A 19,446-nucleotide genomic window follows, 5' to 3' on the forward strand; every position below is an offset into this window, starting at 1 on the left:
ACTGAATAAAATGAGCACTTGCATCAGTTTCACCCCTAAATTATAGACTAAGCTTTATTATTGTTTCAAGCACATGCAGCAGAATCTGTAGAATGATATTGCCTTCAAATTATATATGAGAATCAGAAAGAAACATGCTTGCCCACTCTGGAGTTGTTTAAAAATTTAAAAAGAAAGTTTATAAATTAAAATAATCTAGAAAAAGTCCTTCCATAGTCAAGCAAATCTAGTACCGTATTATTTTCTAGCAGAAGACAATCCTTAGATAGCATTTTTGGGTGGCTTATGGAAAATGTCTGATACTTTTACTTCAAGTTGCCACATGTGACCACTTTTGACATGTTGGGGAGGAAGAATTTAGCTCTTTTTTTCAAGGGCATTTCCTCACTTGAAAGAATATGGACCTATTTCCCTCTCTCATATTTTATTCTGTGGCCTCAACAATGTATAGAGGAAAAGATAACAGAAATCATTAAAATATATCTAAGCAAGTAGCCATGCGCAAGATAGCTAAGAACCTCACAAAATACCAAAAGTTGACATATTTTCCCGTTTAAATTGCTATTAAGTTTTACTGTTAGATGTTTAGGCCTGGATGGTTTTATGCTTCTTGCAGAAGAATATAATGTTTGTCATTAACTTCTGCTGTTTTAGTATGTTTATTTCTCAACTTGTTTTATTAGCTTATATTCTATTGCTGTATTTCTTTTGATCTTTGTCAATGGATCAAATAGATGAAATAATTCCATAAACTTAAAAAAAGAATAGGATTCCAATTATAGAAATTTTGTGACATAGAGATCTTGTATTTGTTATATGAGAGTTCCAACAATACAGCTTTCCCCAAAGGACACCTACTTATTTATTTTTGGATGTAACACAACCAATGTTCACAGCCTCTAATGATAGTATCAACAACAGTCAGTGTGGTTATAAAAAGGGCTAAGAGTAAAAATAAATTCAGTATCAGTGTTAGTGGAACCGGCCTTGAAGAATACTTTGCTCCCAAAATGCATCTGTCATTTCCATTACAGCAGGGTAATTTACATTCCATCCAAATGTCAAGGGCCAAACAATCACATCAAAGACAGGATATCAATCAATACATTATATATTTGTACCATAGGGCTACCATATTACATTTGAAAATGTCTGGCTTGCAGCATGAAAATTGGTTTCACAATTTGGGTGAAGCATAAATACATAAATAACACATACACTGAATGGCCTCCTCTCTTTTCTTCATCCGAACTGGAAATAGAATTTCTGTATATAAGACAGAGCAAAAATAAGATGTCTAAATTACAAGGAATTACAAGAAATTTGATTGGACAAAAACAAATATGTCCTAATAGTAACAGCCATTTAGTAATGGAATAGATTTCATTGGCAGGGTGGTAGACTCTTCACTGGAGATATTTAAACAGAGGCTATATGGCTATCTGTTGGGGATGCAATAGTACAATCTATGACACTGAATTATTTCTCCGGAAACTCAAGGTGAAATAAATGGAGTCTCCCCATATTTTATCCCTACCATAAACTAGTAGTAGTTTTCCCTATGAGAGTCAGCTAATAAACCTAGACTGTTCAATTCTCAGGTGATGCTATAATGTGTAATCTCTACATTATATTGTCTAGAGCAGGGGTAGGCAACCTTGGCTCTTTTATGACTCATGGACTTCAACATAAAAGAGCCAAGGTTGCCTACCCCGGTCTAGAGATACATGTCCCTTATTATGTCTGCTGCCCTCCATCCCAACGTGCCTAATTTGATTCTGCATATAATATGCATATAAAACTATACCGGTGGTCAGTGACCAGATACTGAATCTATTTGCTATGATATCTGGAAATGGCTTGAGTATTGTCACCGAATTCTGCACATTTTCCCATTATTCCAATATACTATCTACAGTTTCACTGATAGAAAAACAATCGGATTTGTCCCAGTGTTTGCTTACCAACTGCCACCAAAGCTGTATGTTTGCCTAGCATCAAGCACAATTTAGAATTAATAACTGGATTTTGCATTTTAAATCATTGTTCTTTCATCACCCAATCAGTCCTTAAGCAAAGTCTGGAAGAAGCATAAAATGATGACATGAGGCCAGGGCTTAAAAATCTGAACCAATTATTTAGCAACTCAGCTTCTCTTTCAGGGCTGACAAGTGGATGGATTCCCTTAGATGAGAATTCCAGTCTTCAAGCAGCTTCTAGAACAGTGGTTCTCAACCTTTTTAATGCCGTGACCCCCAACCGGTCGTAAGTCGAGGACTACCCAACCGGTCGTAAGTCGAGGACTACCCAACCGGTCGTAAGTCGAGGACTTTCCCTGCCCGGGAGCACCGCGCATGCGCGGTGCCGCCCCCTGCACCGGCCAAGGCGTAGCTGGCAAGCGGCAGAGACGGTGCAGGCCAACCAGTGGCTGGGCCACCAGCCAGCCCAGCCCAAGGGAGGTAAGGTACCCACTGGGCCTCACGTGTGCCAGCAACCCTCCCTGCGCCCACCGGCCTCCCACCTCCCACCCCTGGCCCTCTTATATTTTTAGTAGTTGCTCAGAAGGGAGGGGTGGAAACTTCCAGACAGCTCGCCTTCGCTGCAGACAACTTGCAGCACCATTTGCAGAATGGGATTTTGGCAGGCTCAGCAAGGCAGAGACAGCCTGGACCTATTGGCTTTTGAAAGCCAATAGAATTAGACTCTATTCAAGAGAGTCTATTCTATTGGCTTCCAAAAGCCAATAGAATAAAAGGGAGTAGCACAGCTAAGGAAAAGGGGAAAAAATGGCGGACTGTGTTGTTTGGCGACCCCCGTGAAATGGTCGTTCGACCCCAAATGGGGTTGCGATCCGCAGGTTGAGAACCGCTGTTCTAGAATTTCCTATTTTCTGTAGCCAGCTGTTATTATTCTTTCCATTTTTTCACCAGGCCTTCATTGGGGAGAATGAAATACTTCATTTCATCATGCTCATCACATTTTATCTTTATTTTTATTGATTTTATCATAATTTCTTTGATTGATGTGAGCCTCCTGGAGTCAATGAGAATAGGGTGGCATAGAAGTTTAATAAGTATGGTTGGTCACAAGTCAGCCAGATGTTTAGATTAGATTTGGCATTTTTATTCACATATCAGGTCTTTCCCAAGGACCTGAATTTGGCCCAATAGTACTGTCCTGATCTATTATATACATTTCTGAAGAAACATGCATCGAGACAAATGCCATATATGGGGGATGTTTATGAGTATGAATTTTGCAAACGGTGAAATTACTGTTTGCTTTTGAGAAAATGTTCTGGACCAGTTCTATGATTCTATAAAGAATACTATCTTAAATTATGTGATAAATATTAAAATGTCACTATAGTGTTCCCAATTTAAATGAAGAACAGAGGAGAAATGTTTAAAAAAAAGCAAGATAGAACATGTGTCTCAAAGGTGCTTTTTTTTTTTTTAAAAGGCAACTGGACTGTTTTTTCCTTGAGAAAAAAGAAGTAAACATTTCGCTTCTCATCCAAGAAGCATAATCAGTTCTGATCGAGGGGAATGGAAATTCTGACAGGATGGCAACGGTGGTGGAAGGATTATATATCTTTGCAGTCAACTGGTGTTAGCATTCTGAGAGCTGTTGTGGATCCAGCTGTTTATCTGGATCCTGAGGGTCACCGAAAATCAGGGTGCAATTGTTTGTGGAATCTTCTTACCTGTGTCTCTGTAAACAGTCCTTTTCAATATATGCACTTTAAAAGAGGTGGGGCTTCAATTGCATAGTTGTGGCTGTAATCTTGACTTTTTTTAAATATCCCATAGCATATGTCTCTGGAAGAAGGGTAAGGAATAACAAAAATGAAACCACAAGTGAATTCAGCGCGTGGCTTGTTTGACCATAGTTTATTGGCTGGGTTGGCAAAATACAATAAAACTATTACAGTAGCAATTGTTTACAAAGCACAGCAGCTGAATTCTCACAGTATGCTGTGGCACAAACAAGCACACCAACTATAGCTTAATGAAAAACATAAGCCCATTGTTTTTAGAATTTATCTCTACTCTAACAGACTAAAAATAAACTATTAGCTTACATCTTGAGATGATTTGTACTTTATTTAGAACTGACAACAATCACATGAACAAATGTCTGACATGGGAAGAAACAAAAAGCATTTGAGATTTTACAGTACACAAAGCCTTGCAAAAATATTTCAGGAACCTATTGAATATTTTTGGTGCATTGAACTTAAAATTTGTAAATAAATAGTTTTTTTAATAAAAAAAAGTGCAGAAAGAGGACCTGTTAAAAATGTTGATTTAACTTTAAACAGTAATAATGTTTTTGCTATTGAATATCAAAACCCAACTATTCATTATGTAAAAGAACTTTTGTATTGGTTAAAACAGTAATAAAATGACCAATTAGCAATTTAAGAACCCGACTTAAAACGTTAACGGGATGCAGGATAAATCTGACTGCTGTTCTCACCGATAAAGCCACTGAGCATCTTCAATAAATAAAGCATGCGGCAGATTTTTTTTAAAAAAAATCCCGGCCGCATAACTCAAGTATTTCTCAACTTTCCGCTGTTCCTTTCCAAAGTCATTAAGATACGTCCTATGTTACTTATGAAGCTAGTGGAAATCCCCAGTGAATTCAATAGGACTCAGTCTCAGGTACGCGTGGGAGATGGCAGTTTCAGTTCCCATCAACGCGGCTTTAGATAAATGACTCGTACGCCCAGCGGCATCGCCATAGCTTAGAACGGATCGGACATAACTCCAAAGCTCGTAGCAGAAAATTACTTCCATACTGAAACTTCGGACAGGATTGTCCGATTGTAATCACATTGTTCATTACCCGATTTTTTTCTTCCAACCTTTTTCCCCGTAAAAAGAGGATCTGCTTTTCGGATCCACCGAGTGTTGATCCATTGGTTGCGACAGGGACCTTGTTGCCGAAGCCTCGTGGATTGAGCGTGAGTGACTGGCCCAAAGTCACCCAGCCGGCTTTCATACCTAAAACGGGGCTGCAACTCAGTCTCCTGCTTTCTAGACAGGTGCCTTTAAGCACTAAACCAAACTGGTTCTCTAATTGCCTATTACCTACTATGGACCGCGTACTGTTTTCGTCTTGCTTTGTGTTTTTAGTAAGCCGTCTCGTTTCGCCCACATTTTATATTGAAATATCTCCTTCGTTCCCCAAACGAAGAGCAACCGGGAGCGCACAATAGGGTCCCGCCCAAGACCTCTCCCCATGGAAAAGAGAGCAGCCACTCTGAAGCGAGCAACCTAGCCGGCGCTCAGGGCAGCCACTTCAGAGCTAGCAGCGCGCAGACTCCTGCCCTCCCGCGCAGGCGCCCTAGTAGCGGCAAGCGGCAGCCGCCAGCTTTGGCTCGAAGGTTGCGAGGTCTCTCATCAGCGGTTGGGCTTCTGGCCACGGCTGCGGGTACTACCGGAGCGGTTAGCCGTGGAGCGGCGGACCGTGCCCGAAGGAGCGGCAAGGCGCGAGGTGCTGCGACGCCGGGGTGGCTAGTTCTGCTCCAGTGTCCCCCGAGCGGCGGAGCGCCACGCAGCGGGCAGAAGCCTGCTGGGTGAGTCTCCCACCTGCGGTCGACCATGGCCGGGTCCGAGCAGGACGGCGGCAGCGGAGAAGCGCCGCTGCCCTTCGAGGACGCCGAGCTAGCGCTGGCGGGAATCAACATGCTGCTCAACAACGGATTCCGGGAATCCGACCAGCTGTTCAGGAAATACAGGTACTCTCGCTCTTTTCCTTGTGTGGCAGAATTTTTCAGCCGGGGCTGATTGACGGTCGGCTGAGTGGACCGCCTGTGTTCAAGGCGTGCGGATCCTTAATGAATTCCTTCCTCCTCGCCCCCTGCAATGAGAGCGTCACTGAGCAGAGTACCGCTCTTCCAGCGCTAACCCACAGCGCCGTTATATTAAAAAAAAAAAAGGGGGGGGGGCTTTGTCTTAGGGCCGCGCGGTCTTCACTTGTCAAGGGGTAGGAACGAGTAGTTCAGCCCTAACGAGGTTCTCTGCCGCCGAACTTGTTTTTTTTTTTTTTTTGAGACTGTCATTGAGACTGCCTTCCAGAAACCTTGCACTTGATCCTCTTTCTGTTGTCTTTTTTTCTTATTCCTGCTTGGTTGCTCTGCAGTGAATCTCTCAAGTCTCCACACATGCTTTCTCTTGAGGCAGTGAACCACTGGAACAGCTTTTAATTCTGATTTTTGAATTAGTGTTTGAATTACTTGAATTAATAGCAGTGCTTCTAAGCAGAGTGCCTTGACGTGGGTCTGGATGTGGAAATCTAGAATATGACTTCCAAATGAAGGATTGTTTTCTTTATGGGTGTTGTCACAGCATAGAAAAGATCACAGATTGTCTTAAGTAACCTGGTACTTTAACCACTATACCAAATCACCTTGCCTATTTGCAAATGTTACAGCCTATTTAAGAATTGTTTCAAGAAAAAAAATATTTTGATTAAAAGGTTTAAACTTATAGTAAAGAAATGCATGAACAGCAGTTTTAAATTAAATGAAATGGAATAATGCTTCAATGTATCATTGCTAGTATAATGAACTTCCATAATTCCAAGCACCATAAGGAAAAAAAGGAATAGTACAGACTTGTGCTTTATATTTATATTGCATAGGTTCTATGCATTCCCAGATGTTCTTGCTTTTTTCTTCATATGTTTATAATACAGTTTGATGCCCCTGTCACAAGAAGACCAATAAAATGGAAATGTTCTGCTGTTGTTTTCCTTTTGATTCTACTGAAACTCCTTCCCTCTGGGACACCTTCAGTTTTTCTCACTGTAGTTACTAGACTTGTGCTTCACTTACCCATAAATGAATACAAGAGTCATTGTCGTCATGAATTATTGCAGAAACCTTGTATTAATTTCTCTATGAGTGTATATACTTACCTTTCTATCTTCATCCATGTTTCCTTCTCATCTTGCCGATAGTAGTTTGGTGTTTAGACAGAGGTTCCCTATATACCATATTAAAGTGGTTTCCAGTAACATAAAGAGTTGTATTTGATCTAAATTCATTCTTCTGTAGGCTAGTTAATGTTCATTTGGAGAATGTAGTGATGTTAAAACCGATCATTTATCCTTTTGTTTTCCTCAGAGTTCTTGTTCCTGCCCTTGATTTGCTCTTGATATCAGATTCTGTCTTCTCGTATCATCTTTTCCTTCTCCCAACCTAATAAACCACCTAGAATTTCTTCCGTTTATTTTTTCAATTTTAAATACTATTTAGTGGAATGTGTTTATTAGTCTCCTTTTCCTGCTTTTCTAGAACAGCCTTTCCCAGCCAACTACCTCCAGGAGTCAGACTGGCTAAGGCTTCTAGAATTGTACTATCAGCATATCTAAAAAGCACCAAGCTGTGGAAGACTGCTCCAAAGCACTGTGAGTTAGGCTTTGGAGTATAGTATCCAATAGCTTGCTTTCTAGATAGAAATCTGTCAACTATTTTACGATCGTGGTTGCATTTCCACCAGATTTATGAAATTGGGACATAGAGACATAAAGAGGTCTTCTGGATTTCAAATAGCTCGGTTGCAATGAAAAAGTAAGTATCCCAAGATTCCTTTTAAGCTTCCTTTGTTTACTATTAATCAACCCTAGACTTAGCAGTTTTTTCTCAGTTATATAACAAGGGACTTATTTTGCTAGTGGTATTGTTAGTCTTAACATATCTTTGCAGTGGAAAATGGTTAAAATCTTATTTACAATTTTATCTGGTGCTCCCATGACACTCTTGGACAAGGAAACCTGTTTCTTACTGAACAAACTGCCATGTCATTTTGACTTCATTGATCCCATTTCTGCCCCCTCCTGACTTGTCCTTTGTTTTTATTAGTGTGTGTGGGTGTATTCTATTTCCTCTCTCCATATTCACTCACAAGATGTAGAACATATTGATGTTCTTGGTTCTACTGATGAGAAAGAAGCTTAAACACAAATAACACATATCTTGTTAATGAGAGCATTTCTCTGCTTTCTGCAAGTATTTGCTGGAAGAGTACTGTCATCTTCTATTACATTTTCCTCCCTGGTTCAATAGAGCAGATTATTTTCCTAGCCTTTTCCCTTTCTTTCTCTTTCAAGATAACTTTTTTCTATGCAGTCAAAATGAACTTGGCATATATCTTGAAATGTAATTTCCAGCACCCAGCCAATCTTGCTTAGTCTCATAAAGCTTTAAATAATCAAAATTGCTTGGTACACAGATGGGAGACTAGTAGGAAGTATCCGAGCTATAAACTAGATTGGGAAGTTGAAAACACATCCGAGAAAATAACAGTGTATGTTTGTTTTATTTCTACAAAAATGATCTGGATATGACCATGAACCCCCCAAATCAAGCTCAGACTTAAGAAAACATTACATTTTAAGTGCTTAAACCAATCCACTAAAGGTAGGAGATCCTCCAATAAGAACTTTAGCATGACATGGATGCCATTTTGAAAAATTTGTACCAAAAAGTTCTACAAAACTGTGTATCTTTTTTCAGAAGTTGCATATAAGTTAAGATTTTCTAAATCAAAGAGTTTTTTAAATCATTGAAAATGTAACATAATGTTGACATAGTCATTGCAATGCTTATGACACTAGTGAATATATATATATATATATATATATATATATATATATATATATATATATATATGTAGGTCTTTGGTTGTTCGGGTTTTCTCCCGCGTAAAATTGGAAGTGTCTTGGCGACGTTTCGACGAAGTCCCATTCGTCATCTTCAGGCTGGTGTTTTCAGCTTAGATGGTGGATTTCCTCCCCGTAGAGGTTCGATATTTGTTTTCTGAGGTTTTCGCGGGTGTTTGTATGTAGGTCTTTGGTTGTTCGGGTTTTCTCCGCGTAAAATTGGAAGTGTCTTGGCGACGTTTCGACGAAGTCCCATTCGTCATCTTCAGGCTGAAAACACCAGCCTGAAGATGACGAATGGGACTTCGTCGAAACGTCGCCAAGACACTTCCAATTTTACGCGGGAGAAAACCCGAACAACCAAAGACCTACATACAAACACCCGCGAAAACCTCAGAATGAATATATATATATATATATATATATATATATATATATATATATACACACATACAGCCTGTGGTGTGTTGAAACTGGCTTATAGAATAGAATTCATTATTGGCCAAGTGTGGTTGGACACACAAGGAATTTGTCTCTGATGTATAAGCTCTCAGTGTACATACAGGTAATAGTGATAATCATGATCATAAACAATATGAAAATACTTTCATCATAAATTGTAAAATACAACACTTCATAAATCATAAGATGCAACACTTAGTGATAATCATAGAGTACTAGCTAAACAAACAACATAAATCATACTAGAATGCTAAAAATATAAATTGTAAGATACAAGCAACAAAGTTATAACCATAAGATAGATAGGTAATAGGAAAGATGAGTATCAGAGTAATACAGCTTTACTAAGTAGTTTGATGGTGTTGTAGTAATTAGTTGTTAAGCAGAGTGATGGCATGGGGAAAAACTGTCCTTATGTCTAGTTGTTCTGGTGTGCAATGCCCTATAGCAGTGGTGGCAAACCTATGGCACAGGTGCCAGAGGCGGCACTCACAGCCTTCTCTGTGGGCACATGTGCCATTGCCCCAGCCTTGCCTCCCCCCCATGACTCTCTCCTCACCAGCAGCCCCCCTGGAGGAGAGTCGCCCCTGAGCGTGGCCCACGTGGAGCAGCGCAGCCAAGGACATGACAGCCAGGCAGTGTAGACAAGACTCTGCCCTCACATCCCATCACGCATAGTTGATGCTGCGGGGCCCGGGCAGAGGGTGTGGTCGCCATGGTGCTGCTGGGCTTCCTGGGTGATCTGTGGCAGGCCCTGGAGGCAGTGAGTGGTCCTGCGGGCAGGCTGGGTGGGGGTGGAACAGGGGTGGGGCAGAGGGTGGAGCAGAGGCGGGGCTAGTTTGGGGCACATGGTCTCTAAAAGGTTCGCCATCACTGCTCTATAGCGTTGTCTTGAGGGAAGAAGTTGAAATAGTTTATGTTCAGGATGTGAGGGGTCTGTAGATATTTTCACAGCTCTCTTTCTTGCTTGTGCAGAATATATATTTCTGGGAAGAAAGTATTTCATAAGCTGGAGATATCAGAGAATACACCTGCTGCCTTGGCCACACCAATGTATTTTATTATCTCTTTTATATTTTTATTGCTATTGTTAGCTGCCTGGAATTATGACACTTATGTTTCATGACCATATAAATATCTTAAATAATTTAACCTCAAGAAACTGGAATTACATTTATTGATACTGGCCTGTAGACATTTCAAATCATACATAACCTTGCAAGTCACTCCCCCCCCCCGGGACTTATACCTTAGTGAATCAAGAAGGTATCTACCTGAGCTACATTCGAATGTTAGCTTGTTCATCAGGCCTTAAACAGTATTTTGGTCTTCATTACCTAGGTAAGGTTCCTCCATATTTGTAGGAGATGACCAGGCTGAGCCTGAGGGAGGCATCAAATGCATCATCAATCTTGAGTCTCTTCATGCCCACAAGAAATCTAAGTCCAGCCTGCCTTGAATTCCATTGACTGTTATCTACCGCCAATTTGTTTTGACTATTAGTAGTTCAGGTTCTTGAGGAAAACATTAGCATACATTAAACCTATATTCATTTGAACTGCCTAGACTCCTGATTTCCTGCCACATGACACTATCTCTGTGAACATCATCCTTACTTTCTGCACTGAACAAGGATGTTCAATTCCAGCAAGGCGCTACCTGAAATAATTCCAGTCCTGCTCTGTGTGGAGCTTTAAAGATAACAATTAGCCCTTTGGATTGTGTCCCAAAGACTACTAGCCATCACTGCAGCATTATTATCTAACTAAAGAGATGCTTTCCAGATGCTTTGAGTTACCTTGACTTGCTGCTAGCAATACTTTCTTAGTTTACAGCACCCTCCCCCGTCCTTTTCTGTAGATTACTGTATGGTTCGAAATATTTAAACATTCCTAAATTGTATTCTTATCTCTTTTTAAACCTACTAGATTTTTTCTGAAATTACTGACTGTGAGTTTTCATATCCTGGCCTGATGAGTCTAGTTAACTGAAAATTAAAGAAACATTTCAGCTAAATGGTGCTATAAAACTAATTCAGTCCAAATTAATATATGAAGTTCTTACAGGCAAACTGGATTCCGAGGAGAAGAAAGAGATTAAGGATTCCAAGACAAACGTGTCACAGCAGAAGATTGATGATCATGGCAGAAATATGGTCAAGGTTTGTAAGAATTCAGTGCAGTCTGATCTGAGGCACACAATATCAGGCTATACTGGGAACTTCCAGTATTTTGCATTTCAATAAAACCTTGAATACATTGTCCACAATTTTCACAAAACCATAGCTTGTGCCTATGAGTTCTAATTAAAGTGATGTTTCTAGGCCACATATTACTTATAAAGAATCCTGCGCAAGCTATGTTTCTTTCCATGTGCTCCTTGTGTTCCTTTTTTCTAATTACCTAAAACAGGTAATGTTCCCATTGACTTAGTAACCTATTATGTAATGACTGTAATAAAGTAAAAAAAATAGTGGTGTTTGGCCTTCAGGCCTTGAATGCTTAAGTAGAATATAAATATAAATAAAATATAAATATAATTGGACTAACACTTTCCTGTAATTAACTACATTGACTGTTGGTTTGTTCAACTTTTGTGCTGGTTCCCAAACTTTAATACAACACCTAGATAATTAGACTAAATGTTCTCAATAAGTCACTTTATCTGGGCTCAGAAGCTAACCAGGGCAGGACTGGTTAATTCATGGATGGAAACTGTCAGGAAATTTGTGGGGCTGTAGGCTACACTAGAAAATTTCAAAACATTTCAGAAGAAGCAATGGAATACTTGCAACTGCTAATATTAATATTTGGGGAGACCTATGTTCTCCCCAAAAACAAGACTGAAAGGTAGGTTGGATTGAAAGAGAGAAAGTGACTGGTTCAAAGTCACCATGGAATTTTTGTGGCTGAGAATATATTAGAATCTGGGTCTTCCCACTCCTAATCCAACACCTTAATTACAGTACACCCTACAGGAATTGCAATTTTATTAAAATTGTCCAATATTTTAATATTTCAGCATGACTTATAAAAAACATGTCTGTTCTTCCCCCCCTCTTCTCTCCCACTTCCTTTTGAGAAGAGGACTACAGAACTGTAGTCAATATTGATTTGTTAGTTTTTTTAATCAATAAGTCCCATTGTGAGGATTTCTAGTCAAAGGAATTGAGCTTTATCAAGGCAATAGTACTGGGGAAAAACTGAAAAGAACTAGGAAAATACAATATTAAGGTGAACTGTATAAATTTTCTGGTAGTTTTGGAAAATAATGGGGAGGGGCATTCAAAAAGAGACCAAAATTCTGGAAAATATTTGTAAAGTTACATAGGGCTCAATGTTTTGATGATTACAAATTCTATTGGAAAGGAAAATGGTGAACAGCAAGAACAAATAAACTCCAGAAGTTAAATTAAGTTTCCTTGGTTGAATAGTAGCTAGTGGAAACAAACAAGAATGGTCACTGATCAAGAGTCAATGCATCCTAATGTCATCAGCTCCTTTAAAGACTGATCTTTTTTTATTATTGAAAAGTTTTATAAAAATTACAGTATACACCCCAAAACCCACCCACTCTAAACCCCCCCTCTCCCTCCCCCACTTCCCAGAGCTGAGTACAGGGTTACAAATATAATAATCAAACTCTAACTAACATTAATCAACTATATAAATAACCAAGTCCATAATGGGCTTTAACTCCCCTTTAACATAGGTATAAACAAATTAAAAATAAACATAATAATATAAACAAGTCGATATTATTAAACAATACAATATCCAAATTGTTAACAATACTAATACTAAAAATAATAATAAAACTAATAAAAATTCTACTATAATAAACTATTAATAATAATAATACTCTAAAATTTACTCATAAACTAGATGGAACTTTTTAGTCCCATATTTATTCTGAATATAATCTATCCATCTTCTCCAGACTGAAATGTATCTTTCTTGTGAATGATCCTTCAAGTAAGCAGTAATTTTCGATATTTCTGCTAAATTTGACACTTTAAGCGTCCATTCTTCTATAGTAGGCAAATAATCCTTCTTCCAATATTGCCCTACCAATAACCTTGCAGCTGTTATCAAATTCAACATCAAATTAATTTCTTTAACATAACAATCTACAATAACACCCAATAAAAATAACTGTGGAGTAAACTTTATCTTTCTCCTAAAAATCTTTTGAATGTTCTACCAAATCTTAATCCAAAAGGCTTTTATATTTCTACAAGTCCACCAGATATGAAAATACATAGCATCCAAGCTACCACATCTCCAACATTTGGGCTGTAAATTAGGATACATACAAGACAACTTTTTAGGATCCAGATGCCATCTATAAAACATTTTGTAAAAATTTTCAAAAGACTGATCTTGTATATCTGTAGTGGAATGACTGATCCTTTCTTGTTCCTGAATACCCCCATGGCTTTGACAGTGTTTGAACTGTATTAGCACAGTTGGAGAAACAAACTGCATTCTGTTTAATACTGCTAAAATGTAAACATACTGTCCACATAATCAGACATAGTTTGAATGAGAAATGGTTGAAAATAATAGTTTAGAACATTTCCTTTTCTTCTGCCCCTTACTTCCTTGTCTAGGTACCTTTTTTCTTGTCCCTTTAATTAATGAAATCATTCCAGAAAATAGAAGGAGGGTTATTATACTATACCTAATTTTTTTGAGCTACTGATTTCAATTATTCTGAAATGTTATAAACTTCAGTAAGAATATTTAGTATCAGCCATGTTCTGGAGTGTCTAGAGCAGGGGTAGGCAACCTTGGCTCTTTTATGACTCATGGACTTTAACTCCCAGAATTCCTGAGCCAGTCCATGAGTCATAAAAAAGCCAAGGTTGCCTACCCCTGGTCTAGAGAATCATGTTGCCCAATTGTTTGGTTGCCCGGTTATTTTGGAGTGGAAATTAAGGATAATTCAGCTCAAATATGAGTTTATTATTTCCTAAAGTGAGATACAGCAACAGATTTTTAAATTGTCAGAAAATCCAGTGTGCCAACAAATATTACTCCACCTATATGTACTTTATAGACCTATATTTGATAGGTCTATTGTTTGCCCTTTTCCCTCAGCAAACTTTGAGAATATCCTCAGTTTAACATAACAGCAGCTTCACACCTACTAGATGAAGTCTGCGTGTTTGCAGTTCGCTCTCATGTTGTAACATGATACAAAGAATATTCAAATATTAACATGTTTTTCTTCCTCCTCCCTATCCTGTCCTGATCAGTTTTCCTAATGTAAAGACAAGATTTTGAGAGCTTTCAGATTATATTGTGACTTTTAAAATTGCCTTAATGGCTTTTGATTTTTGTCCCCAGATAATTTACAATCACAGCTGATCTTAAATGTCTCAAAAAGACCTGAGCAGAACCTTGTATATTTGGATAAGAAACCATCAAAAAAAGGGAAATTTAAAAAGAACCAATCCTCCTAGAGAAAGAAATTGCAAACCAGTTGTATTGTTGCCAAAAAACAACATAGAGTTAAGTTTAATTGAAGAGACTTGACTCCAAAATGTATGTCGGTACCCCAACATATAGCCAGAATGTATTGTGGATTATGTTTTGAAATTTATGGAACAATTTTGTTGTGGTAGTATTTGCCATTCAGATTGAAAAACGGAGCTTTTGTAAGTAAACTTGAAATATACACTTGTATAAGTGTATATGTTCTGTATTAAAATACAGTTGTGTTTTAATACAGAACATATACACTTATACAACAATATTGTACTATTTATATACTATGTTATACATAATGTAATGTATATATTACATTAATGTACAAAATATAATACACATATTGCAATTATGAATCAATATACAATAATAATGTACCCTTACACCTAAATATCAATTTATGCATATGAATATGCATGGGTTTGTAGATGCAGTTGAAGCAGTGGAGAATGACCTTCAGATCAGTTTTATCTTTGTTGATTATTGTGTGCTCTAATTAAGCATTGGGAAAACCTGTTTTTTCTTGCAGTTGTAATCTATGTGGTTCATTGTGGACTAGATATTGTAAAGAAACATTCATATTTCTTTACTTTGGGACTATTTAAGATTTTGCTAAGGTCTGAGCAATTTAAATTAATTTAATGTATGGGACATTAATATTTTATTTTTAAACCTTACTTTGAAATCCGATTGATTGTGACACTGGAGAAACCTGGGAAAAGACTGTCTAATTTTGAATTGTACTTCTATACTACAATTGTAAAAAGTTGTTATAAAATGTTTCTCTTTTGAAGTAGTGTTTCTCAAAGTGTGGTCCATGGACCTCAAGACTCAAAATAGACTCAAGAAAATAAAGAAAATTAATGCTATGTTAAAATCCTATCAAACAATTGTGAGAAGCAGTAGTGACAGTGAATGCACCATTTTTAATTTTTAATAAGATAATATTAATAAATATAACCCATACAAATAAAAGCTTTTGGGGTACCCTGTAATTTTTAAAAGTGGGAATGTCTACTGAAAGACAAATGTTTAAGAAACACTGTTTTACAGTAATGCAGGTTTTTTTTCTTTTTTCATTCAGTGATATATAAGTATACTTTAATACAGATGCTACTGGTACTTCAGGTTAAAAGATGGACATATATTCTGGTTTCAGATAATAGCTTCATTTCAGTCTCTAGACTAACAAAATAAAGGGAATGGTTATTTATTGTAAAAATGTGAGAAGAAACAGTTGCACAGTGAATTTAAATGCTATCGTGAATATAGAATTTACTGCTTCTGTGCCCAAGTAGTTTTTAACGTACCCATTGTTGTAATCTAATATCATAAATTTAGAATTATTTTGTATCTTCCTGCCTGTCTGTTAGGCCCTTTCCTTTCACAATAAGTTGAACTGCTGCTATATGTTCCTATAAATCTGATGGTTTAACATTACTTAAAGATCCTGTGGATGCCAGTAGAACTATTTCAAAGCTATCATACTTCTTTAGGTATTTACCATTATTGTTTTGAGGTTCCTATCTAACACTAGGGTAAAATGGCATTATTTTTAAATATTCTGAACTCTGAATCAAAGTTCTTGACATAGAACTAAGAAATTTGTTACCAGAAAATTTTGGCAAAAAGCAGAATTATGCAGTTGCCTTAGGCATTACTCATAACTCTTGTGGGGAAATTTTACCTAGTCTCCCAGAAGTAACATGGATAAAATGGTTGTAAGAATCAGCTGGTAACAGATGCGCATGCAATACTAGTCTATATTGATTTCTCGTATGTCCTACTTCACCCAGAAAGGGGAACAAGTTTTGTAATACCATGTAACTGGTGGAATTTCAACTATTTATTGTTTAATTGAAATATTTCTTTGAATCCTGTACATTTTACTGGTTGAGTAGCAAACCTCTTTGATATAAGCTGACAAAGTAGAGACATAAAAAGTAAAATTGTCTGGTTTCATTATAGATTAGAAGGGACAAACTGTAAAAGTTTTCTAAGTGGCCAATCATGAGCCTTTAAAATCCCTTGAGATAAATGTGGCATTTTAACTATTTCACATGAAAGCCCACTGAGTTAAATCAACCAAGTGAATAGCATTGGGTGCTTAGCAGCAGAATGCTACTTGCATAGTTTATTAACTTAACCTCTGATACTCTGCAAAGTTCTTAGAATGAAAATCTGACATTTGGATGGCTGTTTTATTTGTGAGGATTAAGGCCTTGATCTCTCACAAATTCTGCAGAATGTGTGCCCTTCTGTTTCATGAGCTGCTATTTAAATAGTAGTGAGGCAGTCTTTGGAACCAGTTTTTCCACATACATTGGTAAGAAAATCAGTGGTGGGATTCAGCTGGTTCGCACCACTTCGGCAGGACCGGTAGCTAATTTTTTGTTGTCCAGGTCCAGAATGGATTTCCGGAAGCAGTATCCACACAGAGAACCGGTTGTTCACATATTTGAATCCCACCACTGAAGTAAATATATATAACAGTATTTAGCTTTCATTAAATTGAATGTTCTTATATTTCATTGCATAGTTAGCCAGATGTTCAGACTGAATTTGACATTTTTGTCCATCTATCTTCCCAAGGACCTGGGTTAGGTAGATGTGGATATTGGATGGTCTTAAAAGTATTGTTGGGGGATCTAAGCTGCTCCAAGTAAAGCTGTCTTTTGCAATTGACTGGTGGTGATTTTGTCAATGCCGATAGTTCAAGGTATATAAATATTGGTGTTATTAAATGTTAGATCGTCAAAAGTTATGTAAAATATCTTTGATAATTAGGCTTTTGAAGAAACGTTTTTTGAAATAAACATTAAAAGAGATAAAATATTTCTAAGATCAAAAGCGACCCCTTGTATTCTCACAAGGACCAGCCATCTGGAACACGTGGGAGATCTCATATCCTTTTCTTATCCTTTCAGTCATTGTCTTTAGTTTGCCATACCTCCCCCAGAAAGAACTATCACTTCCCATGATATCACTGTTTTGTAAGAAAAAAATGCAAAATAGGAATTTAGGAGCTCAGCCTTCTCCCTGCTGTTTGTCATCACCTTACCATCCTCTCCAACCAACAGATTGGCAAATCTGTACATATCCAAATAATCCCTTTTTTTGTAATTTTTTGCATTCATTGTGAGACTCAGTTCCTTCTGGGTGTTAGCCTTTCTGAATTTATCCTTACGGATTTGAACCTTCCTGATATTCTTTTTTTTTATATGCCCTTCTTTCTTATTTTAAACTAGTACTTTTTGTTTATTGGTTCATCACAAAGTTCTTTATATAGCTATTGTTATTATTTTTGACTTGGAATTGTTTGTATTGGGCCTTAATTATTTCATTTCTCAGAATTTCATACTAGGCTGGGTTTTTACCATTGGTCCATATATACATCTAGGTCTAGTCATTTATGTATAATGCAACCCCCTCCATTTTAGTTGGGTATGAACAAATTATATATTTTAAGTGCTATATACTAATACTTGAGTTATATCCACCAGGTATCCCTAATATCAACAATGTCATACTTGCCTCGTCCTCAGTATTAGGACTTAAAATTCTCCATTTCTGAGCCATTAGTACTCAGAATGGTACTTTAGTACTATTTTCCTTTACTTGCTTACTGCATCTCGTGATGTATTCTTAAGTGCTGCTTTATTTTTTGTTGTAAGGCTTATTGCTTTGAGTATGGTCTTCCCTCCCTTCCCATGTTTAGTTTAAAGCCTGCCTGAACTGAAATACATTTTTTCCCAATTTTATGAGATCCAGCCCATCTCTTGGCATACCAGCACTTGAGCCAATGGTTCTCCTCCAGAATCCTCTATTCCTTCCTTGGGACATGATCTTCATTTAGAAGTATGGATGAAAACACAATTTGTCTTTCAAATACTGTAATTTTCCTTCCTATTTCTTCCTTGTTCTTCTACCAGACTCATTCTGGCAGTATTATTCCAGGTTGGATTATTCAGTCCAGCCTCTCTTCTTGCATCCCATATTTTTGCATGTGAAAGACAACATACTTTCCTTGATACCATGTCTGCTCTGCAGACCCATTCCTCTCAGCAGTGAATCAGCATGACCACCACAGGCATTTTCTCTTTTGTGACCACCACTGAATTCTTCTCTGAAGAAGCCAGTTTCTCTTCTCCCGAAACCTGAAACACTGTGGCAAAAGAGAGAGAGAGAAAAAAACATTTTCAGAAGTCCATAATCACACTCTAGGGCAGGGCCTGAAATTGTGCAACTCCAGCAATAGACACTGGTTAGGTTCAAGTGCAAATCATCATAACATTTTTAATTTCAAGAGAAAATAGTTTTTAAGCATGACACAAGTTGTTTTAAACCTTTTGGAATAGTTGCAAGATCAAAATAAAATGTTTTGTACCCAGAACAGGCTTATGTTAAGTGTAAAACACTTCCAAAATGGTTGAAATAGCTCATTTGACATTCAGAATAACACTTTTGTGCTTGAACTGGGAAATTTGGGGATGATTCATGATTGAAATAAAATTAACATTGTGTACATTCTGAATGAAGAATTTTTTTAATATGTAGTAACCATTTTCCCTTTTAACAGAAACCATAGTCCTTTAATGAGTTTTGGAGCCAGCTTTGTCAGCTTTTTGGTAAGTAAGTCTAAATACTTACGTTGTTACTGCATGACATTCCTTTGTTGCCTTACTGATTTTGAAAATGTATCACTAATTTTGAAATTGTAGATTTAGTAAAAAAGTTATTTGGAGACACCAGTACACATTTTTCCCCACAAGATCCAATGCTGCATCAATGAAATAGAATAAAATGAGAAGTGTAA

General features: G+C 37.4%; 1 protein-coding gene and 1 long non-coding RNA gene across 4 annotated transcripts in view; one reads left to right on the plus strand and one right to left on the minus strand.

Moving 5' to 3' along the window:
- Positions 1–689: 689 nt before the first annotated feature.
- On the minus strand, positions 690–5,217 carry LOC120301376. The gene is made up of 3 exons (XR_005554868.1): positions 4,855–5,217; positions 3,707–3,821; positions 690–1,266 (listed from the first exon to the last, which is right to left on the minus strand). It is a non-coding gene; the product is annotated as an uncharacterized LOC120301376 (long non-coding RNA).
- Positions 5,218–5,398: 181 nt separating this feature from the next.
- Positions 5,399–19,446, plus strand: part of TTC39C (tetratricopeptide repeat domain 39C) — a 40,475-nt gene continuing 26,427 nt past the window's right edge. The window contains exons 1-3 of one of the 3 annotated variants that reach the window (XM_039328524.1): positions 5,620–5,749; positions 11,205–11,299; positions 19,210–19,258. In XM_039328524.1, the coding sequence (XP_039184458.1) occupies positions 11,274–11,299; positions 19,210–19,258 (75 nt within the window). In that variant the 5' untranslated portion in view covers positions 5,620–5,749; positions 11,205–11,273. Of the gene's footprint in view, positions 5,750–11,195; positions 11,300–19,209; positions 19,259–19,446 lie in introns of all 3 variants that reach the window. The other 2 variants (XM_039328525.1, XM_039328523.1) reach the window with 2 other exon arrangements.

Source organism: Crotalus tigris, unplaced genomic scaffold, assembly GCF_016545835.1.
Source record: "Crotalus tigris isolate CLP2741 ecotype Arizona unplaced genomic scaffold, ASM1654583v1 scf7180000024382.2542628, whole genome shotgun sequence".
NCBI lineage: Eukaryota > Metazoa > Chordata > Lepidosauria > Squamata > Viperidae > Crotalus > Crotalus tigris.